Below are 26,824 nucleotides of genomic sequence, written 5' to 3' on the forward strand. Positions count from 1 at the left end.
CGATGCATTTGCAAGAAACTAGGATATATCTTGCTTCTTGAGGGCGCGTAGATTGTCAGTGGCGTTCTCCGGAATAAACATGATGGTATGAGGCCAGCGTTTAGCTGCAGTCTTGACGGTGGACGTACTTGACGCCGAAGATGCGTTGACGATTCTTCGTTTAGCCTTGCGGTGCAGCACAGGTTCAAAACCATCTTCCGAGGACTCAGCAGCTGATGCACAGTACAACTCGGTTTCCTCGTTGTCACTTGACGTGCTTCCTCGCTTCCTCGAAATAGCCTTCGATGATGGACCGGAGCCGGTCGTGGCCTCGGGAGGTTGCAAATTCAGTGCCACAAGGTTTATTTTATTGCGATAGCAGTTATATGGACACTTCAACCGGATTTCTGCCGTCGTCGTCGCCGTCGCCGTGAGGTTCCGTATAGATTCCAAGGGCGATAAAATCGTCGCCGCGCGCCGTATGCGCGAGCGAAAGCGCGCGGGGGACGCGCGCTATCACGGAGGGCGAACTCCAACGCGCGCTATCACGGAGAGCGAACGCTCGGCGGAAAGCAAACGCGACCGTCCCGCGAAAGGCCGTTGGGGTATGGGAGGGAGGGAGGCGGGGCGGCGCTGTGCTCCGGCGCCAAAGGCGTATCTTGCCACTCCATCTCCCACGCGAAAGCAAGAAACGGGAAGAGGGGGGGAGGGGGGGGGCAGCTTCTTCTTTGCCAACTTCTCTCTGCCCGGCGGTCGCCCGCACCGTCTCTTATCTCCACACGGCTCTGACTTTGTAGGCGCTGTGCATTCGCCGCTCAGTTTCCGTTGAAGCGATAGACCGCGCGAACTTGCGCTTGCTGCCAGCGTTTTGACAGTCGTTGGCTGCGGTCACTCAGTGTGATCTATTTATGTTCGCTTGTGCGCGCTGACACCACGATTGTTAATTCAGTTAGTAAGCCAATGTGTCCAAGTTTATGCAGCCGTAAAACTACTATCGCTACTCCGAATAACGCTCTACTAATTTGCTATCGCAATCGATGCTTCGCATTTCGGGCGAAACTGCGACATTTTTATAAAATAAACAACGAATTTCTACTTCTACTACTACAACCCCCCCCCCCCCCCTCCCGGGGGGGGGGGTTTCGGAGGAGGGATCACAGAAGACTTACGGTGCCTGAGTGACAGGCAACCTAGCTCTACGCCACTGACCGTGAGGCGACTTTTTTGTATTTGTCCTCGGCGCAACGACCCGTGCCTCTTTCTCATGCTGCGTTAAAGCGGGTGGACTGCAGAACGCATTCACAGGCAAATGTTCTGGGATGGTGGCATCATTTATGATGCGAAAAGCAGTTCTCGCGTTACTGCAGTTCTTGAAGAGCACCTGCCCCTTTCTGAATGACTGTCGGCAGTTGCGGTGTGGATCATCTGTTGAAAGTGCAGTACTCTCTCGCTCTTTCTCTATCCCCTTTTCTTTCCCACTCACTTGGGTAGGGAACCGGACCTCCTCTATCGCGTTTGTACTTTTGCATTCTCTATTGCTCTAACAATTGCGCAATGCCTTCGCTAAAACACCTGGCATATAGCAAGTAAAAAAAAAAGACAAACACTGACCGAGACTCGAAACTGATAGAGTTCCTTTATAGAGGTGGGTCGCATGTAATGAGTCATTTATTGCAGAACAGCTGAGTGTCGCAGATGCGTGACGAGTGCGTCACTCGTACGATGAGGGCCCTCCATAAGCGTTTCCCATCAGTATATTTTGGCAGCTGATGCCAGCTGCGATGAACCTTTTCAGCTGTTTTCTCTGCAAAGAAAGTGAAAGTACATTTTATACAATGTAGAGCGTTGACTTTTAATACAGCGAGGAGTGCATCAGGGAGCGATTATAATACGTTTAGGGATATTGAACGTGTGGCATATTCTAGCCTAAGGACTGATGGCACGTGACTTGTGTTGTTTAATTTGCCGTAACACGTCTTTATTGTTCGAGTTGTACAGTTCGGATTCTTCTTTATTAGTAGAATCCCTCCCTAAAACTAATGACGCACACAGTGAGATGCTTTACGTTCTGAAGGAGACGAGCAATGCAGGCAGCGATAAATCTGTCCATCGGCGCTGTTTACCCCTGCCTTGGCTCGCACCTCTCGTCCGCAGGCTTTCGAAGAGAGGCGAACTTGTGCAAGAGTTTTACGTACCGCAAGAGTCTTACGATAACGTAGTCTTACGTTATCGCGGTGCTGTCTTTTGTTTTACAGCGACAGCTGTTCAGGTGTCATTCCATGTTGTTTTGCCCGTCCGCGCGGCGTAACAATTTTACCGAGATGTGCGACGTTTAAAGATTTACTAAACGTGTACCAAAGAAGATATCAGACTGCAAATTGTAGCAGTTGATAAGAGTAGCCTCTAACATACTGTAAATCAAAGTTTTTTTGTGAAAAAATTCACACCATTGTTCGGAAATCCCCAATCAGGAAGGAACGCATTGCGTTTGTGAAAGCCAATGTTCAATCGCGACTATGTGCAAGAAGTACCAGATTTTCTTATTTATTGAGTATGAATTAACGTAGGGAAGTCATATAATTATTTTACGTTAGAGAACGAACGATTCTGGGTACATCAGAGCTCTACATATGCTCCATATATTCAGTTTTTCATGAAGTATACGTATTGTATACCAAATTAAAAAACCACGTAAACTCTCGTGTCTGTTGATACGACAGCATCATGTATTTCTTTTTACTTACCTTAAACACTTTTGGTAATGCAAATGCCGCGTCCTAGAACAAAAAAGGAAAGTACAAAAGTATTAGAAATTACGGTGAAAGAAAACAATTTTTTTTTGCAAACGGGTAGACAAGAAAAGCTCGAATGAGCAGACATTGAAAAGGTTCATCGAGAAAACTCGAGGGGGTTACTATATATATATATAAATCACGTCATCAGAAGCCAACAAACATACACAGCAATAATAACAGGGACAATTACTTGTACTTAATAATTCAATTACAGTAATGATATAATAATGGAAATGAAAGTGGATGAGAACCAACTGGCCATATATATATATATATATATATATATATACATGCGGCACTGTTTGTTGCCAGAATGTTTGTTCCCAGAGAAAGAAGAAAAAAAATGAAGTCTTGTTTGATTTTGTGCCAGGATTTGAAACTTACATAGCAAGTGACCCACGGACGAACGAAAAAAAAAAAAAAAACTTCAATGAGAAAAGCTCCTGCGAAGTTGCCGGCCCGGGCTCAGGGCACCCGGGCATTATGTTCGGTGAGGCATAGCCTTTCCACCGCTGCCCGGTCCCGCTGGATTGCTCATAGTTGGTCGTGTAGATCTGAGCTAGTCAGAGCGATTAGCCATTGCTCCTCGAGAAGGTCCGGTTCTATGTTGTCCTCTCTGTATATTGCTCTGATCTCTGTGCATTTCCATAAGATGTGTACCATGTCTGCATGTTCGTGCTTGCAGACCTTGCAGCTCGCTTCTGGGTATTGTCTGGAATTTACTCTGTTTAAATGTACTGGGTTTCTGAAGGTTCTGGTTTGCAACCTTCTCCAATCTGTTTCTTGAGATCTGTCTAGGCTTTTTTTTTTTTCGAGGTTATCTCTGGTGAGGAAAGCTGGTGGTATGGGTGTACGACCTAGAAACCAAGCACGTTTAGACACAGTTTAAGACGCCTTCTTCATCAATACCGGGGAAAAAAGTGTGACAAGTGCGCTCGTGTTAAGACCATGATCATCGCTTCTTTTCTTTATTTTTTCTCCTTCGGCGTATGTGGAATTGTGCAGCGGGAGTTTGTCCACCTGGACTGACTGTCATTCAGCAAGTTCACTTGCAGATATTATGGCCATTAAAAATGTGTGGAACGGAAAGGGGCGAAATTGCGGAATACGGGTGCTTGGTTTGCCAGTCCCGATACAGCTTCACACTGATTTTAGTACATGACGCCGGCCCTCTCAGGGATATACCGGCGTTCCCCACGCAGCCTACGCATCGGGCCGAGCTCCCTGTGATTTTCTTCTTTATTTTTAAAGATGAATAGTCAATAAAGGGAGGAGATTTACCACTGTGCGCCAGGGGAAGGACACTTCGCAGGGGCCACACAACAGCATTAAGCTTGAAGGGTTCCTGAGTTGCTTCGAACAATGGGAGAAATACTTGGGCAAGTCTAATTACTCCGTCGGAGTTTGAAGGGAACTAAGGGCTTTATTGTCCTAAATGAAAATAAATTTCTTTCGGAGACAGTCTGTCAGTGATAGCAATTATAGCGACACTCCAGGCTAAATTTCGCTGTCGCCGTGAGGGTCCGTGTAAAGTCCAAGTGCGATAAGATCGTACCGCGCCCCGCGCGCCGTGTGCTGTAGGTGCGAGGAAAAGCTTGCGAGGGTGAACCGAGAAGGATGACCCACCGCGGTGGCTCAGTTATCTAAGGCGTTGCGCTGCTGAGCACGAGATCGCGGGATCGAATCCCGGCCGCGGCGGCAGCATTTCGACGGAGGCGAAATGCAAAAACGCCCGTGTGCTTGCGTTTTAGTGCACGTTAAAGAACCCCAGCTGGTCAAAATTAATCCGGAGCCCTACACTACGGCGTGCCTCATAATCAGAACTGGTTTTGGCACGTTAAACCCCAGAAAGAAGAGCCGAGAAGGATGGTGGCTTGATGCGCGCCGTCTTCCCGCTCGCCCATTGTGCGCGGTGGGGGGCTGAGCGCGCATTCACTTGATCAAGCTCCCGCTAAGTAGGGAGGGAATAGAGGGAGGGGGGAAGTGGCAGGTGAGCGCGCGTCTTCTCGTCTCGCCTGGCCGTAGCTGCTCATGGCGTGCCTGAGCGCGGCCGCGCGCGCCCTATCTTGGAGGTTGTCTGCGGTGTAAACGTTGTGGGAGGCGAGATGGCTAGTGGCTTTATGAGCGCTGTCTGTTAGCGGCGGCTGCTGTGAATCGCGCCCACGCCTCACCCACGCGTTGCCTCTCGCGATCTTTCGATTAGCGAGGCCGTCGCGCCACAGTTCGCTCGATTTGCAACGTGCTGCACGAGAGAGATTGTCCGCGCCAGCCAATATATCGCGTAATGAAAACACGCATATAGCTGCACTAAAATTTCGCATTATTGCATCGTAATCGTCGGGGAATTTTTTTGGTCCCCTATCGTATATACTAAAAGGCAAGAAAAAAAAAAGCCCTGTAGCGGTTGCGGGCTTTTCTTTTCGAAAACGAAAGGCAGAAGATGCTGCAGTAGCTCGAAAACAATTGAACTGGGTAAGGGAAGGAGCCGCGAGAAAACACCTCATAACTGCTATTCGCAATAATTTAGTTAAGGGAATAAAAATATCACTGGAGTCTCAAGTTACCCTAAAAGAAAAGTTCGTGAAATTCTCGCAATGTCAACGTGCTTCAGACATCATGGGCAAATTTTCCACGGCATCTGTGCAAGTGTCAGTGCACATTCGAAAAGATGAGGACTGCTGCATTGCGTTTCATTTATTGTTTCAACTTCTTCCAGGCCTGCGTGTCACGAGACATGACGTTTCCTTGGAAGGCTGAAAGCCGATACAGCAGTTGCGGTGGGAGCATTGGCCTTAGTAGATTACCTCATATCGCATGACGCGCAGCGCTATAAGTTATTTAGAACATGTCGGGCAAGCTCGTTTGTTATGTTTACGTTTACGCGACATGCCGTTAAGCCATTAGTATATAGTATATACCCCGGGTTCAAGATACGACGCTGTGTGCCGACATCCCGAGGTTCTCTGTTTGCGAAAAAGTGAATCAAAATAACTTTGGCATTCAACCACGAACAGGTTACGAAAATTTTGCATTGCAGCTTTATCATGTAATTGTGACCAACTCTCGAAACAGAGGTTTGCTAAGCCGCAATGGCGTCATACACATCCATTTTAGACACGTAGGCAGCGGAGGCAAGCAACGGACCTGTCAACACGTGATCAAACATGGAATCGTGGATCGCTGCTAAAAGGGTCAATAGAATTGTTACAGGCCAGGGTATATTATTACTATATGCACCCGGTACTTTATTCATCCTTTAGTGAGCACTTCAACATCAACATGAACAACAACTTCAACTTCAGCGGGAATGACCACGCCGACGAGGCCGCCCGATCTGCACATGAAAGTGGTCAATGTGCCTTCATTCCACTTTCGCGAACAGACGCTGCGGCTGGACTGCGATTGATGTCCCGTGAACGGTGAATGTGCTTTGCCCCTGTGGGACTCGAACACTCACCATGTGCTGTTTGCGTTCGTAGTCTCCGGATATACGGATGCATGTACCGCCTGGATTATCACGACGTGAACAGACAGTGCTGTACCGTCTCTGGCTAGGCGTTGCATTTACGAACTCATGTGCCTTCCTTATTGGAATGGCCAACAGCCCCACGTGCGACATGTGCAACATTGATGAGACGTTCGCACACATTATCTGTGTCTGCCCGAGCTATAATGCCGAAAGACAAGTGATGTGCAGAGTGTTGGACCAATTGGACAATCGTCCACTAACGGAACTAAAAGCTTTAGGCCTGTGCTCCGACAGAACATCCGCGCTGAAGGCCTTGCTCGCGTTACTAAGGTTCCTGTGGTCTACGGGCCTTCACGATAGACATTAAAGGGCCACTAAAGGCAAATATTAAGTCAACGTGGAATGTTAAAATAAGATCACAGATACCTCGAAACGGTTGTTTCGTGCCAAGAAAAGACTTATTTTATGAGAAAATTGCGTCTGAGGCGTCCGTGTACCTATAGCGCCATTCAAATCGCCCGCCTTCCCGAGTGAGGAGTGGTGTCGTCATGGTCTCATAGTGACGTTGTGCCGCCGGTGACGCCGCCCGCAGACGGCGCTACGACTTTTTGCGGAAAACGCAGACGCGTGGCCAGAAACAGAGCCAAGAAGAGCCGACGGCAGAGCGAAAGGTAGAGTGTACTAGAATACGCACCATTGTCTAGTACACTCTAGCGAAAGGGAAGGTAAAGCGTGCGCCGCATTGTAAACATGATGACCGTCGACGCTCGTCGCAATTGACCTTGTTGACGACACTGACAATGACACATTGGCTCGCGACGCTGGGCTCGATTTCAGCGATTTAAGCTCCGATGAGCGGGACATGCTGCTGAGGGCTCGCGCTGCCGGCATCGTTGCGTACTACGACGGTGGCCTCGACACCGGCTTTTTCGAGCGCGAAAGCAGCGAGGACTCCAGCATTGCGACGTCGGGCGACGAAGCTGGTCACCGTCTGGCCGTGCCGTCGCGCGGACCGTTCGGGCATCCCGCGACATCACATGGACGTGGCATTCTGTGCTGTTTGCAATTTCAAGTGCGAGTTTAGCGAGCCAGTAACACCAGCGCAGCACTACGCGATATAGGAACTACTGCAACTCGAAAGCGCGCGGCGTAGAGTCGAGCGAAAACGAAACCTTTACACCACCCATGTTGTTATCAAGGGTAACGCCAAAAAGTCCTATTTTATAAGAATCTAATAGAAGTAGACAAGTAGCATTTTCTTCCGTCTTATAATCCAACGAAATTATGTTTTTAATCCGAGTGGTTGAGTACTAGTGACATTTTTTTTGAGGAGTGCCTTCGTCATCAGACTCCCCAGGGACATCAGTACCTGAATGTCCCTGGGGAGTCTCTTATCGTGTCCTGCATTTACCTCTATTTCTCGATTACTAAAGCTCTCTTCGCGATTATATTGATGCCTTAGACGTTCTAGAGCATTGCGCTATCACTTTAACTTGACTTTTTATTTGCCTTTAGTGTCCCTTTAAGAACGCCGCCCCCTACCGCTCTATAGTGTACGCAGTTTGTTTGTGCTCGTCTCTATTTCTCTCTCTCCCCCTTCCACTCTCTTTCTCTTTTTATCCCCCTACCCCTTCCCCCCGTACAGGGTAGTCAACCGGAACTACACCTGGTTAACCTCCCTGCCTTTCTATGCATTCTTTCTCTCTCTAGTGAGCACTTCGCGCGTGAAGTATGTTGCAGCGAGCGATATTATCGCGAGTAAAGAAGTTAAATTGAATTTGTGTTCAAAATTTTTCTTTAGCAAAACCTAGTTTATTGACATATTTTGCGCTATATCTGCAAATACAATCTATTCTTCATTGCGCTTAATCACTGGCTGCATCGCAGGCGTTTAAGTCCGCGTTTAGTTCGGTAAAAATGCAAAGGCAAACATGATGTACATTGTAGGTTGTAATCCAATATAATTTGCACAGTGGCTACGCAAATTATGTTCGTGATTGCAGCTCTTGTCTCCTTACCGGCGTGCAGAGCCATTTCGCCAGCCTTTTGGCATCCAAGCGATTGTAGGTCATGACCTGGAACACACGTTCTCTGTCCTGCAACATTTACATACATGGTTAGTTTCACGTTATCTAAAGCCCAAACAATGTTGTTTTTTATTTATGAACTTTTAGTCTTTTCTACAGCCAGTCTCGGTTTCGCTTCTTGAAGGTGTGACGTCATGACGCAGAAGGTGGTCACGTGGGAGCAGCACATTGCAACTATGGGTGTGCGAATATATTGGGAGCTTTCGAATAACAAATTGAATATTGACTTATTCGATTGGGTCTTCAAATCGAATCGTCGCGATTCCACAATACAAATATTTTTCGAATATTTCAGATCGCCAACTATGCTCGATCAAGCATTAAAGTGGAGAACATGTGCGACAAATTTATTCCCGGTGGTCAAAGTAGACATAAAACAAGAGAAGCTACATTACGTAGTGGAGCACGCTGCGTCGCCCAGAGAGTCAAGCTTTTCCGGTTAAACTGCCATCATGCGCACTTACCAATGATTCCTGAGTATGCAAATAAACTGCCTGTTTCCTTCTAGTGTTCCTCTTGTGCTTTTAATAAACAACGCTGAATAATTTGCAATGTAATGATAGAAGCTTGCTAACCTTGTGAATGTACTGGGATGTAAGCATTGTTTTATATTAATGGTGAAACAGCTCTTAATTATTCGAAAACGATTAGTAACGCATTCGATTCTATTCGCTTCTGGCACTATTGAATTTCTATTCGATTAGGTCTCAAAAGTTACCTTTCGCACACCTTTAATCGGAACGTTTTGGGCACTTGCTCCGGCTTGCTCGATCGTCTGCTATGCTGCTACTCGTCAGAGTAGCTGCATTACATATGCAATGGCCTGTTACATAAGCTACAAAAATAGCCCGTGTAACGGCCTGTATACAGCGCGCGCCACAACGAAATTATAATCAGACGGTTTTCTCACCAGCAATGCCATCGTCATAGCCGACTCTTAGCGAGTTTTGTACGTTTCTATCATTTCGTAAAGCCAATGAACGCCTGATGAAAATAACATTAAAAAAACTAAATTCTTGGAGTACTATTGACGTGCCAGAACCACGATTTGATTATGAGGCATGCCGTAGTAGGGGGCTCCGGAATAATTTTTACCACCTGGGGTTCTTTAACGTGCACCTAATGCACCGTTGAAGAGCGTTTTTGCATTACGTCCTCCATCGGAGTGCGGCCGGTATCGAACCGTCGACTTCAGCAGCGCAACGCCTTTTCACTGGGCTACCGCGGCGGGTCGAAATTAATATTGTCACATGCTACTTTGTACCATGTGACTTTTACATACATGAATGCTTAGTTTCGCGTTTTCTAAATCCCAAACAATGTTGTTTTTTATTTATGAGCTTGAAAATCCCTGTGCAAATGTCTTGTGGGCTCAGATTGGGGGGCAACTCAATTACGAACACATACCTAACGCCCAAACAGATAAGCTAGAGAGTGCCACACTTACTCGTTCTTGCAGGTTGTTCACCGTGCACTGGAGTATTCGTATCTTTTCTCTCATTCTCAGAGCTAAAAGAAACGAAAAAGACAACAATTTAGCTACACAATATAGTTAGAGAAGCACATTCGACTAGAGTGAACGAGGCTTCAGCAGGTGCATAATCGATGCTTCCCAAGAAGGACTGAATAGAACAAGAATCACATGGAAATTGTTTGTGGCGTTAACAGGTAAATTTTCATTTTAACTTCTCCCTTTCGCATTAGCAAGGAAATGCTGGGGGCAGTTGAAGAGTAATGTATTAATTGAAAATAAGTATGCCTGGTGTACACGGTAAGCACACGTCTTTCACGAGTTGCTGTGTTAAAAGGTTCTCGCTTTTCAACCTCGGTGAGTATAGATTTGAAGGCCGGAACTGGAAATTATCCACCCCTTATAAGGCATAAGTTCTTCTACGAAATATGTCCCGAGCGAAGTGATACAGTTAGACCTGTAGGACAGAGGGAGTGAGAGAATAATATATTTAAATGATGGCTCTAGGCCTGCAAGACTCGTGCAAAAGAATGAACTATTTTCCCTCTACATTTGCAGTGTTGATGGTGTTTGGCCACTGCGAATTGTGAGCTACTATGTAAAAGAAATTATGGCGTTGTTGACAGTGACGCTGTCGATGCTTTCGGTGTTGTCTTCCGACAACCGTCGGATTCTTGGCGCATCTTCCATCCTTGGTATGCACCATGCTTGAGACCTAGCATCATCGTTGTCACGTACGTCTGATTTGTGCCGTCGACACTTTTTTCACGACCATGAGGACGAAGAATTGCACACCTACACACCACCATCTTCTCAATTTCCGTTGCGAACCTTGGTCAATTGAACGTACCCCTCATGGGTAAGTTCCACATGTAAAAGGCGGCAGCAGCAGCGGCGGCGGCGGCTGCGGTGGTGGCAGCAGCAGCAGCAGCAGCAGCAACAACAACAACAACAACAACAACAACAACAACAACAACAACAACAACAACAACAACAACAACAACAACAACAACAACAACAACTTCCATACAACGTGCATATCATTGCAATGCACAAGCTGCAATTGTCTTCTGTGGCATCCGAATTACATGCACAGATGCCACCACTCTCAGAATCTGTGGAACGCAACACCTTGGAGAAATTATCAGGCGCTATTGTTGGGCGATAGCGCAGTGGTTAGCGTGTCCGGCTTCCAAGTGCACGTTGCTGCAGTGACATGAGTTAGAATACCAGTGGCGGTGGTAGACAAAGTTCTATTTTTAACATCTATTTGGCTACCCTCCGCGCGTTTTGGGTATACGTTGATCTGTACTGCATGATATGTTTACAACAACTTACGTGTTCTACCTCTATTACAGAAACATTGAATATCAATTAGGGCTCCGTGTTTTCGGTTTTATCCGAAAAAATCCTATAAACATTCGCCGGTAAAATTTTTGACAATTCGGATTTATCCGATAAACTCCGATTTCAAGGGACAATATGATCTGGTTCCAGTCTTTATCGAAAGGGCAAGTTCTAAGCGCTCATTTATACAACTTCTGGTTTGACCGATTTTACGTTTACCGCGCGTCGACAGTATCTCGGAGACCGCACCCATCGCACATTTAATAACGGCATTGTCGCGCACGAAGCGAGAGACGTCAACAGGTCAACGAATGTAGGCGCACCAGAAGCGCGCGACGGCATCTTGATATACGGTCCCCTGGCGACACTAAGGCGCGCCAGGCGACAGCGGCGCTAGGGCGCCTAGAAAACATCGAATATACGGGCCCCGGGCTTCGCCGCCCGCTGCCGCCCCCCTCAAGAGATTTCATTGGAGTGGATTGCAGCCACGCAGAGTATTGGGTGTGTGTGATTGGTCTGCTCTCTCTCGCGCGCGCGTGCGAGAGAGAGCAGTTTCAGACAGCCACGACAGATGAGGGCCATGCGTGAAAAGCCTGCTCACGGAAACCTTCGCATGCTCACATGACGCATTTCTGTGGCGCGTCAAGAGAAATTTCGCGCGAGCAAAATGGGAAGAAAACGAGAGCTTTGCGGCGACTACGTAAAAGAGTATAGCGATTTCGAAGAGTCGACGTCCTCTGAAGGAGTCATTGTTTGCAAGCTTTGTCGTGTGACAGTTAGCATTGCCAACGGCAAGGGCGCCGTGAGAATTGCGGAGCATTTACGATCACAGCGCCACGTCCATATGAAGAAGCGCCACGCAGACACAGGTGAGGTCTTGCTGAAGTGTTGGTGCTTTGAATTAACGGCTGCGTGAGAGTGAATGCAGCATGCTTCGTACAGTGTCACGAGGTTTCTTCGTGCACGCTTACTTCTATGCCAGGGTCTAAACAGACTTGCATGGTTGGAGTCCGATTTGTTCACATCGTCTTGTTATTCCTATCTCACAGGCAACTCGCCACAGCAAAGTTCGCTGGAAGAATGCATCATTTGGGCCCGCTCAAAGAGAGAAGATGCGAATGAAATCCGGCATCAGTTTTGCCGTGCCCTATGTCATGCTGGGATTCCACTGCACCAGGGTGATGGACCTCTTGGCAGCCTCTTTCGAAGCAAGTGTCCGGCGGCACGCACGATGCCAGGTAGTGACCAATATCGGAAATACCTACATGAGGTCAGTGACAAAGACCTTGCGACGATAAGCTCTTTGATGAAAGACGAGCCCATTTCCGTCACCATCGACGAGTCACTGGAACTTCGGGGACGTCCGGCCGTGGCGGTGCTTGCAACATTCTACGATGACGAGCTTTCTGGACGTAGAACCTTCATGATCGACTTGCAAATAGTGCAGCAGTGTAACGCAGTACAGTATCAATTGGCATGTTGATACAAACCGCACTTCAGAAGGTTGGAAAGACCTTGGGCGACGTAGCTGTATTGTGCTCTGACTCAGCTTCCTACATGTAGAAGCTTCACAAAGACTTGCAACTCTCCAACCCTGAATTCAAGGCGCTTCACTTCAAAGATCCGTGCCACCTACTGAACAACGCTCTGGAAGATGGAATCAGGACGAGCTCGTTCAACGTAGTGCACGATTTTGGCCATGGGTATGACCATCAAGTCGCTGAAAACCGCATGTCCGTCGAGGTGGTTCTCTTTTTATGAAGCTCTAGAAGATATTTTGGACTACTGGCGCTCCATTTTGTCTTTCTTGAGAAGCGACGAAGCCAAGGGGACGAAGTGTGAGAAGCTCAGGAGTCTTGTTTCATCGCCTGAAGCTGTGCACGACTTGCTCGTTAAGATGAGGTTTCTGAAGACCAATGCGTGTACCGTGATCTCAATCATTAAGGAACTTGAGGCAGAGAGTACCCTGGTACACCAAGTTTATCCCATACTGGGGTTCGTTTGCACGCACTCATCAGTCAATGGCGGGATCCAACCGAAGTCTTCGCATCAGATGTCACAAGTATGTTGGACCTCCTTGACGAGAATCAACGCTTAACGACTGTCGCAGACTTTAAGGGATACTACGCTGCTGTCGCCGAAAAGTGGAGACAGACATCTGAGAGGAACCTGTGCGATCAACTCCAGTACACCAAATAATCGTTTTGGTACTGTGTTAAAATTTTGAACCCAAATGTGAAGCATGAGCTTCCCTGCGCGTTCGAAACCTATGCGCCTATTTTTCAATTAGTGCTTCTTGAGACTGACGACTTGAGCCAGCTCCTGAGTGATCTTGCCAACTATCAGTGCTATGAAATACGTAACATTGTTGAACCCCTGTCGTTTTGGAGACTTCATAATGTCGAGTGGCCAATGCTTTCTCGCTGCGCGCTGCGTCTTCTGGCGCTTCCTGTTTCTAGCGCTAATGTTGAAAGGGCGTTTTTCAAAGCTGAGAGTCGTCAATAGAAAGGAGCGTGCTTTGATCACTGACAGCAATCTCGCAAAGTATGCTTGCGCGTTTTACAATAAGCTTTAAGCTAAGGTTGTTTACGCAAAATTAAAGGTGTTCTGTGTTCAAGTGTTTCGCTTGTGCGTATACGTTTTTGTCCATTCAAACAGTTTAGGAAAAATAAAATGTGCTTCGTTTGTTATTTTAGTATTCAGATATGAATTGATCTAAGATTTTCGGGTTTTGAGAATAACGCAAAACTCCCAATTTCGGAGAACTTGGGATTTACGGGAAATAAACTCCGATAAACGCCGAATTTCCGCCAGAAATATAAACTCCGATAAACACCCGCCGATTTTCAAGAAAAATAAACACCGAAAACACGGAGCCCTATGTATGATGCGCTGTTATATTAGCAGGCCAATGTGCTTTGGAGAGACCTACGAGGCGACTGTATACTGTTATGCTGGTATTATGTAGTGATTTATTTTTATTGCGATAGTAACTATATGGACACTCCAGACGCATTTCTGCCGCCCTCGTCGGCGTCGCCGTGCTGTTCTATACAAAGTCCAAGGGCGATAACACCGTCGACGCGCGCAGTATGCTGCATGTGCGAGTGAAAGCGTGAGAGGGTGAGCCAACGATGGTGCCTCAATCTTGCGCGCGCAAGGGAGTAAAGAGGGGAGAAAGCGCGCCGTCTTCCGTCGAACTCAAGGCACCGCGGGAAGAGGGAGTGGGGGGCGTTCTACTTCGGCGGCGGCTGCGTATAGCGCGGCCGCGCGGGCGCTATCTTGAAAGCTATCTGCGATGGAGACAGAGTACGCCGAGTACTGATAGCTTCGTGTGCGCTTTGTTCTCGCTGCTTAGTTCGCGTTGAAGCAAGAGGCAACACGAAGGTAAATGTGCTCGCTGCTCCTGCCGCGCTTCCTCACTCCAGCGTTTTGACAGCGAGTGTGCGTGGTCATCGAGTGAGATGTGTTCATGTTTGCTTGTACGCGCGTGACACCACACTTGTTAATTTAATTAGTAAGGGAATGTTTAAAAGTTTATACGGCAGATAAAACCATATCCTTACTTCGTATACCTGTCTACTAATTTGCTATCAAAGTCATGGTCCATCTTTTGTGACTCGAAGGCAGCTCTCCAGTGCCTGCTGTCCCCTTTCAACCACGGACCTAACGCACAATTAGTCGCAGACATCCGACTACTTCACCATCACGCAACCGACAAGGGGCGTGATGGTGAAGCAAAATCACCTGCAATGGTGAACATCATCTACCAGTGGATACCGGGTAACTGCGGAATTTCGGGAAATCACAGTGCGGATGACGCCGCCCGATCGGCCCACGATGGTGCCCCTATTGTATCGATACCACTGTCGAGAACAGACGCAGCCACAAAACTTCGTTCCCTCGCACGCGAGCTTACACAGACTCTGTGGAACACCAGTGACTTCAGCAACGCACGCCTCCACAGATTGGATCCATGTCTGCAACTCCGTCTTCCACCAGGGTTACCACGAGCGGAAGCTCTGTGCCGCCTGTGGCTCGGCGTGGCATTCACGAACGCCTATTCCTTCCGCATTGGAATGGCTGAAAGCCCTGCTTGCGACAACTGTGGCCGCGGGGAGACAATCAAGCACCTACTCTGTGACTGTCCCCGCTACAATGTGGCAAGAAAAGTGCTCGCGACTGCGCTTGAAAAACTGGACAATCGCCCCCTCACAGAAGAAAAAGTTTTAGGACACTGGTCTAGACGGACTTCGGCACTCAAGGCCTTAAGGGCTCTGCTGAAGTTTTTAAGGGCTTGTGAATTGTGCGACCGGCTTTGAACGTTGTAGCGCGTAGGGTCGCGTTATTGCGCAAATTTTCTTACTTCAATGTTTTTTTTTTGTTTTTCTTCTATCACCTTTTATTCCCTTTGCCCCTTTCCCCAGTACAGGGTAGCAAGCCGGTATTCACACTGGCTAACCTCCTTGTCTTTCCTTCTTTCTCTCTCTCTCTGCTATCGCAATCGATGCTTCGCCTTTCGCCCGGAACTGCGACTTTTTGAGTACGTAGAACACACGTGAGCTCACTTTAGCCAAGCACTGTATACAGTGCTTGGCTAAAGTGCTTGACCCACACAGTGCTATAGCACTGTGTGGGTCAAAAGGCTTTCTCTATAAACCGACTTCCTGGGATTGTCTGCAGCGTGAGCAATGAAGTGATGGTGGTGGACTATGTTTTCTTTTTCTTCACGCCATGGTGATGGGAAAGCTGAGAATGTGGAGGCGGCCTGACGACGACACAATGTCATCGGTGACGACGACGGTAGTCGTCATCGGAACGGAATGGACGGACGTACGGACTAAGCAAACCCAGTTTCGAGTTCTTAACTGATGTCGCAGTAAAAAAGAGAGATAGAGAGAGAGGAATCGTGGACATACGGCAGAAAGAGGAATGACAGAAAGAGGAATTGTGCACATAAACGGGAACGTTCGCAGCCTGCACGTCAATTCCTCCCCCCCCCCCCCCCCCCGGCGGTGTTTCCGGCAAATGGTCCACAAATTAGCATAGAAATTGTACCAAAATGGCTCCACATATAAAAACCCGCTCTTAAAGGTCTCGCACTCAGTCGGCATGTCCTCAAAAAGGTGAGCAACGCGTTATAAAGCGCTCTGTGCGGAGCAGACTCAGAACCGAGTAAATATAGCTAATTCACGACCTAGAAATATTACCAGGGGCCGTATTTTGTAACGCTTCGGTTTTCGAAGAATTCGGTTTGCGTGCAGCGATTGGTCGCCGCCTGGGTGACGCCATCGCCTCAGGGCGCGAACGCATTTTTTGATGACGTCACGCACATGTCAATCACGCGGAAACCGAATTTGTCGTCTGCTACGAAGCGAAGTCGCGCGCGCTGCTTCGGTCTGATCCGAAGCGCGGTGTGCCGTGTGCAGAGCCTGTGCGTGCCGTGTGCACGGGCGAGATCGCGGCACTCGGAGCAAAATGACGGCGTGTGCGGCGCCTGTGGCGCCTGTTATCGTGCTTTTAGCGAACCTCCGTGATAGCCAGCGACGACCTCGACGTCGACAAGACGCCTTTCAGATGACAGACGAGGGATTCAGGCGACAATTCAGATTCTCAAAAGAGACAGCGCTCCGACTGTGCGAGGAACTTGAGTGTGTATTTTGGCCGCAACGCGAAGTTAGCGTACGACGTCCCACCTAGCGGCATAAATAGGTCAACCGAAGTTAACAAAATTCGTTAAATCACTCACCGCCAGTACAACTCACACACGTTTCATAATGAAAAATATAAACCTCATCAATACCATGAACAAATTATTTTTATTTACCAAGAAGCGCTCGTAAATTACTATATTTTTACTCGGTTTGTGACGTTCACTGCCACGAAAGAAAACCTTCGCGCTGATTGGCCTCTGTCCTTCCACTTGTTTTCATTACGTCAACGGACCGCCCCAATGTGACGCCACCGCCAAACCGAATCCTTCGAAAACCGAAGCGTTACAGAATACGGCCCCAGGTATCTCCTGTCCTTGACTCTCTCCGTACCAAATCTTATCTCGTAATCACTCCTTAGCTTGTCCATGCATGAGAACGTTTTCAAGTTTGCAGTTAGAGCGCTGGGTATTAGGGCACTAAGTTGACGTCAAGACCGCTTAAACTAGGTTTCATGGGACGGTACAGCACCCCATAGTAAGATTCGAGGGTATCTGTGAAACATTCAGGAGCAGCAGATCATAGTGAACAGCTTGTCACATGCAATCGACAACGCTTAACTTTTTTTCACATCGTTTCCGGTTTAGGACTGCCTGGTGGCTGTTTCAATAACAACCAAGAGTGCCTGATGCGTAATAGAATAATATAAGTCTTTTATGTCTATGGACATGGCCTTAAATGGAACGTCAGAATGTTGAGAAAAGTGGTGTATAATATCGGAAGGTCATTTAACTAGAAACGGATCATGAACGGATCATGAACTTCTAGTTTATTAAGGTGACACTGGAGTCAGCAAGAAAGGGACTTTGCCACCTGCCTTTTTGCCGAAATAATGACTCGAAAAGGCGTCTCAATTTCGTGTCATTATTTCGGAAAAAGGCACGTGAAATAAAATAAAATTCACGCGTGAGGCGGGTTTATGCATAGTATTTAACTGAAACGATTCAAGAAAATTTCACTTAACGTAGATCCCAACAAGTACGTTTAATGTCACCTTTGTGAGGTCTACAATGACCCGAAGCACGCGTTTAATCCCAGGGCTTGTTTTCTCGAGGCAAGCAACACCGGATTGTTTGCAAACATCCTACTTTGACAGAAACCACCGGCGCAATGGTTATGCCATGAAGGTCAGTTAACATCAAACACAGGATATCTCACATACCAACACCGGCGCGTTCGGAGCTTGTTTCTCTCCGAGTCGCCATTGATTATATTAATAAACAATCGGCTAATCGGTGGGCGATATTCTGCGATCAAAGGCAGCCCTATAAAGTGTGTTTTGTCAGCTATTCGTCGCGGGCGCTGAGAACAGCTTGTGTCGGAGATACGAGAAACGCAACACCCCGTTAGACTGGCAGGACACAAAATCGTGCACATGTAATTGGCTGCCGGGTCATTGCAGTATCTCCGGTAACTGCCTGGTCGACGAAAATGCTAGGAATACACACGAAGGGATAAATCTGGTTTCTATGCCTTTATCGTGACTGACGCAGCACAACACTTAAGCAATTAAGCTAGCAAATATGATATTAGATAGGTGGCACACACTTGATTTCACTGGCCATTCTTAGAATTCACTCGATTCTATGCAGCTGCGCCTGTTACCTGGTCATCGCATAAGTGAAGAAACACTACTTTGTTGCTTTCACCCGGGCTTTACATCCACCACATACTTACATATTCTTGATAGGAATGACCGATAGCACGGATTGCAATGCCTATTGTTGTGAAGAAACTGTAGAGCATCTTCTTGCTACTGTTCGTCCTTAGAAGATGAGACGCTTGCCCTCCACACTACTCCAAATCAGGTAGACAGAAGACTTTTCCCGTTGAGCAAGATCTTGGGAGCATGGTCTCTCATATCACAGTAGGATAAGGCCACGAAAGGGCTGTTACGAATTTACGATTCCTAAAGGCAACCGGACAGAATGACTGTCAGTGACACAGCGTTTCAATTACGTCGGTGACTCTAATGGACATAAACTGAAAGGCTTCCTCTACTTCTGTTTTTCCTTCGACCGGTGCAGGGTAGCCAACTCGGCTCAGTCCTTATTAAACCAGCTCAGCCCCCCCCCCCCCCCCCCCCAGCCTTTTATTTACACTTTTCTTTCTCGCTGTATTCTTTTTGGTATTATTTCTTTGTACCTGTTTGTCCCCTGCCCAGACGGCATCTTTTCATCATGACCATTTATGTTGCCGCCATTGGCCCATGTGGGCTTTTCTGAAGGCCTCCTTTTACCGACACAGAGGCGCTACCACCGTCAACAGTGACCACACATTTTGCCAATTGAAGTCATCTGCGAGAACTTCGTATATATGAAGGCCGTACAGTGCGCGTCTTTTTAAATGTGAGAGCATTACTTGACTCATTGGGCAACCTGCCGTCATCAGAAAGCCGTGGCAGAAAAATGGCACACAAATTACGTCATCGTCATCTAACTAAAACAAAAAAAAAAGCCCACCAGATGGCGCTCGCTTCAGCGCATCAGGTGCAGCTGGTAACAGGTGCAGCTGCATAGAATCGAGTGAGTGCTAACGATGGTGAGTGAAATGAGGTGGGTGCCACCTATGTAATATATGTACTAGTTTGTTCAAGTGTTGTGCTGCGTCAGTTCTTGATGAAGGTATAGAAACAAGATTTATCGAAAAATAACAGCCGAATAATTTCGAGGCAACGGTGAGGTGGTTTCTGAGAGAAAAAAGAGCATGACTGAAAACTAGATGGAAAAGGAGTTGGCGCTGAGAAATTTCAACTGGAAGAAAGCTGAATAGAAAATTCCTAAAGGCACAGCCACGTGTTTAGACGAAGTTCCCATTAGGCTGAATAATGAGCTAGGACCAAAAATGTAAGGAAACTCTCTTAAAAGAAGTAGAAAAAAAAAGCTTACAAGATAGGCGAATACCAGACAGTTGGCGACAAAGTAAAATGAATTTAATTTTTAAAGGTAAGAAAGAAAAAGATAGAATTCACTCATGTAGACTTTTGACCATTACATCGTTAATATACAGGTTAGCAGTGCAGGTGATTAAATTAAAACTGGAAGCATAGGCAGAACAAAATTTAATATTGGGAGAACTTCAGAATAGCTTCAGAATCGGTAGGCGTCTTGATGATAACTTATTTGTTCTCATTCCGTGTACAGAAATATCCAGAGAATAAAGTAGACCATTACATGTGGCTTTTTTAGACTATACCGGAGCGTATGACTACGTAGACCGCAACATTCTGTGGGATATTCTGGAAGGGGAAAGTATAGAAACGATTGTATACAGCTTTTGAGGGAGATTTACCGAGAAAATACCGAGAGAATACCGAGAGAGATTGTGGTTGTGAATGGCAAGGGATGAGGAGGGAGGAGAAAGTTAATATCACCAAGGGACTGAGACAGGGGGGCCCTCTATCGACGCTGTCGCTTATGATGTACATGGCAAGGATGGAAAGGGTGCTAGAAGGAATCAATATCGGGTTTAGCCTCTCATAAAAACAAGCGGGTGCAATAGTTAAGCAGCAGCATCCAGGTTTATTTTATGCGGATGACATTGTGTTGGTTGCTAACAAGCAAAGTGACATGCAACGTCTGGCTGATATCTATGGACAAGCAGGTGAGAATTTAGGATTAAAATTTAGCATTAAAAATAAGATTGTATGGTAGTTAACGAAAAAAGTGAACAGACAGTGTTAATACAGGGCCAGGATATACCTCGGGTAAAAGGATACAAATACCTTGATGTATGGATAAACGACGGCGATAGATATCTGGAGACACAGGAAAGAACAATAATAGCTAAAGCGAAGAGAAATGTGGCCATAATGAAAACCAGAGCACTATGGGGATACAACAAGCACGAGGTGCTCTGGCGTATGTGGAAAGGTGTAATGATTCCAGGACTTACATTTGGAAATGCGGTTATGTGCTTGAAGTTAGGGGTACAATCAAGACTCGATGGCAACCAGAGGTGAGTGGGACGCCTCGCATGCTGGGCGCTCACGGGAATACTACTAATGAAGCTGGACTAGTTTTGAAGCGAGGGAAGCTCAGAGTAAAATTGATTTTGAAGAACGACTGAGGAATACGGAAGAAAGGAAATGGGTTGCGAGAGTGTTCAGATATTTGTACAAGAAATTATACGGGGGAAAACCCACGGGGAAAAGAAAGAAACAAAAAGCTCGTCTTCGCGCTTCCTCGGCTGCTCGGTAATGAGTAAGTAAACGCTTCTTGCGGATAGAATGGATTCGAATTGCGCTACGTGCCTATATGCGCATGCTGCTTCTGAAACCATGATGCGGTCAAGGCGTCCGTTGTACCGTGCTTGGAGTCTTCATCATCCGAAGTTGAATCGCTCGCGTGTACATCATCAGGTGAGCCAGAAAAGTGCGGTTTGTTACCACATGTCCAGCAAACCAGTCTCTTTTAGAAATACAAGAAGACGTGATGCTTCCTTGCGGGCTACAACAGGCCCTTCTGGGAACAGAAGGTGTTGCAGGCACGCATGCAGAAGGTCCTTTTTTTGCAGGTTCTCAAGAGGAGCGTCCTTTTCATCACGGTATTTTGGGCAAGACCACAGAAAGTGTTCGATGTCGCCTGTCTCGTCTCATGAAGTAGAGTTCGGGGTATTGGTGCGCCTGTCTTAAATAACCTTGCTGGTGTGTGAGGAGATCCTTTCCTTATTCAATGTAGTAGCAGAGATAATAGTAATGCTTCCTGTCGACGAAATCGCACATGGTCCTGTTCACAATATCCACGGTGCTGCTGGGGGTAAGCGAATCGATGCAACGAGTAGCTTTTTAGCATGTTGGTTGCACAGCAATATGGCGGCATCGATGACGTTAGTACATTCCTCCTATATGTTTGCTTAGTAGGTAGTAGCGGCATGTTCCTCTTCCCCCGCACCTCGCCCCTCTCACAGCCAGCATCGGCCGCCACGTCCTTCCTAACTAGCTCGGGCGGAGCGATGGTGCACACACCTTCGGGTCGTCCGCGGCCATTTTCACATCAGCTTTTATTTAGAAAGCACATACAGACACTTTAGTTCGTACATACCACTTACTTGCGACCGCGACTTGAAAGGCACTTCTTATTTCATGGGAAGCAGTGGTGTAAGCCCATATATAATTACAGCAAATCCGTACTAAAGAGAGGCTGTTCTAGCACCGAAATACACGCATAAAGAAACCATGAACAGTCAGAAAGCAATTTAAAGAATCACAGAATTGTTCACGCACAGCACTACCGCCACCATAAAACATTGCTAAGCATCATAAAAAGCAACAAAAATCGCCGTGGGCCGGCCTGGTATTGCACTGGCTCCGGGATTGGCCCATGCCCCGGTATTGCACTGACTTGGGACATGCGCAGAAATGTAAGACCACGTGTTCGGTATATGAGGCGCGCCAGATGCTTGGCGCCCTCTCATAGTGGGCGTCCGCTGAGTACTACTTGACGGAATTGGCGTCGGAGTAAAAACAAAACAAAACAAAAAATATCTCTCGAGAAAAACGTAGTTTATTAGGAGTTCATCGGTTATACGAAAAAAAAAGACCCATTGGGGAACATATTCGGCAAATTTTAGCTATATAGTAATATAGGTCCACTTTTCTGTGCGTCTTCAGTGGGTCACTCATTGAAAACTGTACACATGACCACTATTCCAGAATATCCCACACGATCATCCGAGATCCTGTGCAAGAACTCGTATGTACCATCAGCACAAATTACAACGCGAACAGGAAGTAATTGACCAGAACGGCTGTTACGCGTAATTACATGTAAGTGCAACGTGTAGTCGCTCTGTCGTCGGTTTCTAAGCATGGAGTAGTCCTAAGTGTGCGTTCTGGAGTCTTAATTGAGCCACTGTTACAAATGGAGATGAAACTGGAAACAGAACAATGCATTGGAGTAGTTTCGGAATAGTTTCGCGTTTGAACTTATACTGAAGTATCTATAGACGTTTTCACGAGGGCGCTTCCGACGTTCTGGCGTCGAGAGTATGTGTTAGTGTTGCCTGTTCGGTCTGGACTGTGAGCTTGCGTTGCCGAGTAGTAGCTTTCTTTCAATGTTTCCGTTTATTTTTGTCGCGAATGACTTGCGCTCGTAAATAATGGCATATATATATATATATATATATATATATATATATATATATATATATATATATATATTTATACTCATGAAAAGTCTACAGGCCAGCACTGTGCAGTTCATGGGTGCACAAAAAACCAGCGGGAAATAACGATTTTGTGGACTATAGTGTGTCCACAACAAAGCATTCCGCGAGAGCACTGCCGACGTGGTATGTTCACGCTGCACCGGCTTCCTGCATCACCTGAGAACTTAGCATTTCAGTCTAATATGAACCAATGCACACATCAGTTAAATAACGCATTTTGGTAAACCCTTCTCGGCACATTTCCCGATAGGTTGCGATAATTGTCAGCTCTTAAGCTTCGATGCAATATTTTCTCGTATGTAGTGGCAAAGCCTACATTTGTTATTCTTTCAAACACGACTTTATTCAGTACCTAATCACAAGGCGCACTTTTGATCGTGATCGAGCCCGAACTGGATCTAATTTCTCGGTAGCGATTGACTTCTTTGCTCAATCTGCGGAAGAGAGCCAATCGCGGTCGAATATCTTTGCTCAATCTGCGGAAGGGAGCCAATCGCGGTCGAATATCGGGCTCGATCGCGATCAAAAGCGGCCGTGTGACACCGGTATAAGACAAATTGAAACATTCTGCGAGATAACTAGTCGGTAAATACATTTCGCAACGATCTGGAAAAATCGTTTCCTATGAAAGAGATATGCAGCCCCTGTGTCCACCAAAACATTGTCTCGGTGTTTACACGCGCCCTGCGCGGCCCTGCAGATAAAGGTAATTTCGAAATCTAGCACCTGGGCTGTATCAGTTGCGCTGGCATCTGTTATCACCGTCGCACGTCGGTTCGCTGCAGGTACCGCGCTGCTCGAGCGCCACGCTTCTGCTTTGACATATGGTTATAAGCACCCTGCGCTGCACCAGATTAAATAAATTTTGGATGATTGAGCTGTTTAGTTGGGTCGGAAGCTTATGGAGTAACCACCGCATATCTACCAACCGCTGACGCGCGTCGCCGGGCCGCCGGCGCCTGGTTTTAAGCATTGCCCGATAGCTACGTACGCGCCTGCTTTCGCTAAATGAGTTAACCCTCAACCGCGAAACGTAATGGTGATCAGATTCAATCGACGACTACAGTAACATGTGCCCCGCAATAACAACGAAAAATACCGCTGATTAGCACGCCAGGTCTTGACGAAGCAGACGCGGTTGCCGGCGCTGCCGACGACGAAACGCCACATCCACTGGCTGGGCTTTCTGTTGCCATTGCACTTCACACTGAGTGCTTACGCGAGCACGTTATACATGTAACAAGTCAAGCAGCACAAGGCAAGCGAAGCGGAAGAAAACAATCGAAATAATGCTCGGCGAAGATCACACAACCAAAGTGCGGCCCACCTGCTCTCGCAAGGCTCACAGTCCAAAATGACGGCCTAACATGTTCTGACGCTAGACGTCGCCCATGTCGGGCAATAATGCTACTCAAACGTCGGTCTGTGAAAAGGTCTATACGAATTATATCGATTTCCTGTATTATAGGTCATAGAGGATATGTTCTTTAAAGTTATATTCGTTTCAGCCTGCGGCTGATGGTTGATTAAGTTCGTAGTGACGTATTACTTGTTGATAGACTGCTCCAGGCCAGCTCGGACATACTGCTGTTTAATCATGCTGCTATCGCTCGCGCTGGGTTTGTTTCAGTGTTTCAGGCTCCCGGACGTTTGAGTCTCCAAATGCACCATTCAGACCGTAGCTGCTGAGGGCATCGCCAACTATTATACAGCGATAACTCTGAGCGGGCTGCGAGCACTTTGTCCTGGGAACTATTGCTACATATTATACATCGTTACATGCCAGAGAAGTGTACGGAATAGCTACCGCTTTAATAAGAAAGGTAACTGCGAGGTGATTCACCTGGTGAGTACACCTTAACTGCCAAAATGCAATTCATTTGAAGTATTAACTGCTTGCTCCAAAATATATTTGAGAGCTAGCAACTTGCTCGCAAACGTAATTAGCTTGTGCGCAGTAACTTTAGTAGAGTGTTCAGGTTACGTACAGCCCTGCATCATGCACCATGTCCCCCCTCCCTTCTCCCTGTTTTTTTTTCTCTCGACGCACAAACTAGACGAAGCGTACTAGTTGAGCCAGTCGGACATCACATTTCTTTGGAGTGATTTGTGGTCACCTGCTGAGTGTACATCTCGCTTTACGACACTTACATTCAGAAGGCTCTTCGCAAGCATGCGTGCTTTTCGAAGTGCTTCTCGTCTGTTGCTGAAAAGGAAACTGCTTGACAGGCCGCTTTCGGCAGCAGGAAGACGGCTATTGCGACGGCTGCACTTCTGCGGGCATCATTGCTCTGCAAACGTTGCTCTGAATGTCCGCCCAAGGTAGAGATATGACGAGCAGGTTCTTTTGTTCGTGCTCCTCTCTCCGTTTTTCTTGCTTCGCTTCCGCAGTCATATAGCCCTTTGTTTTTGTGGATGGTCAGTTCAAGTATGAAATAATGTGTACAACGCAATAAGCACTATAAGCAACGCCTGTTTACAGTAGGTTTTAGAAAGCCGAAGCCACAAGAAAGTTTCACCTCATCGCAGCGTTAGTATGCAGCGAGGAATTGTAGGGGTTCGCTGAACCATTTCTGCCAGCTATTTACGTAATACGTACGCCTCTGGTTTCACATCTGAGGGAAGAAGTTTAATTTATTTTCTTTCTGTTCGTTTCACTAATAAAGAAAACATAAGGAGGAAGTTGTGCTACAATGTGGTCAACCATGGCAAAAAATACTGATGGTTAACTAATAAGGACGCTGAGCTTAAAAACACTGATGGTTAAATAAGGAAACTGAGCAGTGTCCTTATTTCTGCGCCAAACTTGAAGACATGCCTTAACCCTTGTTAGACAACCGTGAAAGTGCCGATAAGATATGGAATAATGTGGTAGAGATACCTGAGCGACTCGGAATCAGTCTCTGATTCAGTACCACTCAGACGTCGCTATCACAGGACTGACTTCGCGCTCCTTGTGCAAACACGCTTACGAAGTCAAACTAACGGGTGACTACTTTTGGGGAGAGTCTGCGAGACAGGATTCTTGCTGGAAAGTTTCATTCTGAGTAGATGCAAAACACAAACTTACGGCAGAACGCAGCGGCCCCCATTTGCTGGGCACATACAGTGCATATGGCGCTCATCACCAAGCATAGGCTCAGCACCGTCACTCTCATGGTCGCCACTGTTGTTCTGCGTTCCGCGCCTTGCTTACACGCGGTGGGAGTCTCTTGAAGGACACCAAGCTTGTTTCGTTTTCCCCGCTGCTTTATGTGGGGCAGCTGTCTCCCCGACTATCTGCATTGTACCCTGCACTTGTCATACATGTTTGTCGGCTTTATTGATGGAAATATCGGAGCAGTCTTTCATGGCTTCTTTTGCATTGCATCGCATTAGTTGTTTGTCCGCCCGATCGCTAGCTCAACGACACGACACATGCATGTATGCTGAAAGAATAATAGGAGTACGTATATATGTATATACATTTTTTAACGAGCGACAAATGTCACGTAAGGAGACGTACACAAGCAAGCTTGTGTTTTGTACAGAAAATAGAATAAAAAATGAACACCGCAGTTGTCCAAACAAGACAGAGGTTCACTGGAAGATAGAGACTTGGAGTGATCAACACTATTGAACAAGGATTTCTAAGGCCGGAGCTAACGTTTCGACAAGGACATTTGTCTTCGTCGAAACGTCGGCTCCAGCCTGTTCCTTGTTCCTTGTTCGACCGCTGTTCAAAGAAAGAAAGAAAAAAAATTTGTTGTCTGACAGCAAAAAAAAAAAAAAAAAGAAGAAAAAGATCAGATTGAACA

General features: G+C 46.8%; 1 protein-coding gene across 1 annotated transcript; it reads right to left on the reverse strand.

Annotated features, from left to right (window-relative positions):
• Positions 1-1,601: 1,601 nt before the first annotated feature.
• Positions 1,602-26,280, reverse strand: LOC119436221 (uncharacterized). Its single transcript, XM_037703012.2, has 5 exons — positions 26,098-26,280; positions 9,778-9,839; positions 8,262-8,339; positions 2,724-2,756; positions 1,602-1,783 (listed from the first exon to the last, which is right to left on the reverse strand). The coding sequence occupies exons 1-5, from the start codon at positions 26,183-26,185 to the stop codon at positions 1,691-1,693; spliced, it is 354 nt and encodes a 117-aa protein (XP_037558940.1). The 5' UTR covers positions 26,186-26,280; the 3' UTR covers positions 1,602-1,690.
• Positions 26,281-26,824: the final 544 nt, after the last annotated feature.

This window comes from Dermacentor silvarum, chromosome 1 (genome assembly GCF_013339745.2).
Source record: "Dermacentor silvarum isolate Dsil-2018 chromosome 1, BIME_Dsil_1.4, whole genome shotgun sequence".
NCBI classification, from domain to species: domain Eukaryota; kingdom Metazoa; phylum Arthropoda; class Arachnida; order Ixodida; family Ixodidae; genus Dermacentor; species Dermacentor silvarum.

Excerpts from the sequence above, each read along its gene's own strand:
- LOC119436221 (XM_037703012.2), bottom strand. The coding sequence starts at position 26,185 with ATGAGAGTGACGGTGCTGAGCCTATGCTTGGTGATGAGCGCCATATGC. Across the intron at positions 8,340-9,777 it reads TGAACAACCTGCAAGAACGA|GACAGAGAACGTGTGTTCCA; the intron begins GTAAGTGTGGCA and ends TAAATGTTGCAG. Across the intron at positions 2,757-8,261 it reads CGAAATGGCTCTGCACGCCG|GACGCGGCATTTGCATTACC; the intron begins GTAAGGAGACAA and ends TTTTTGTTCTAG.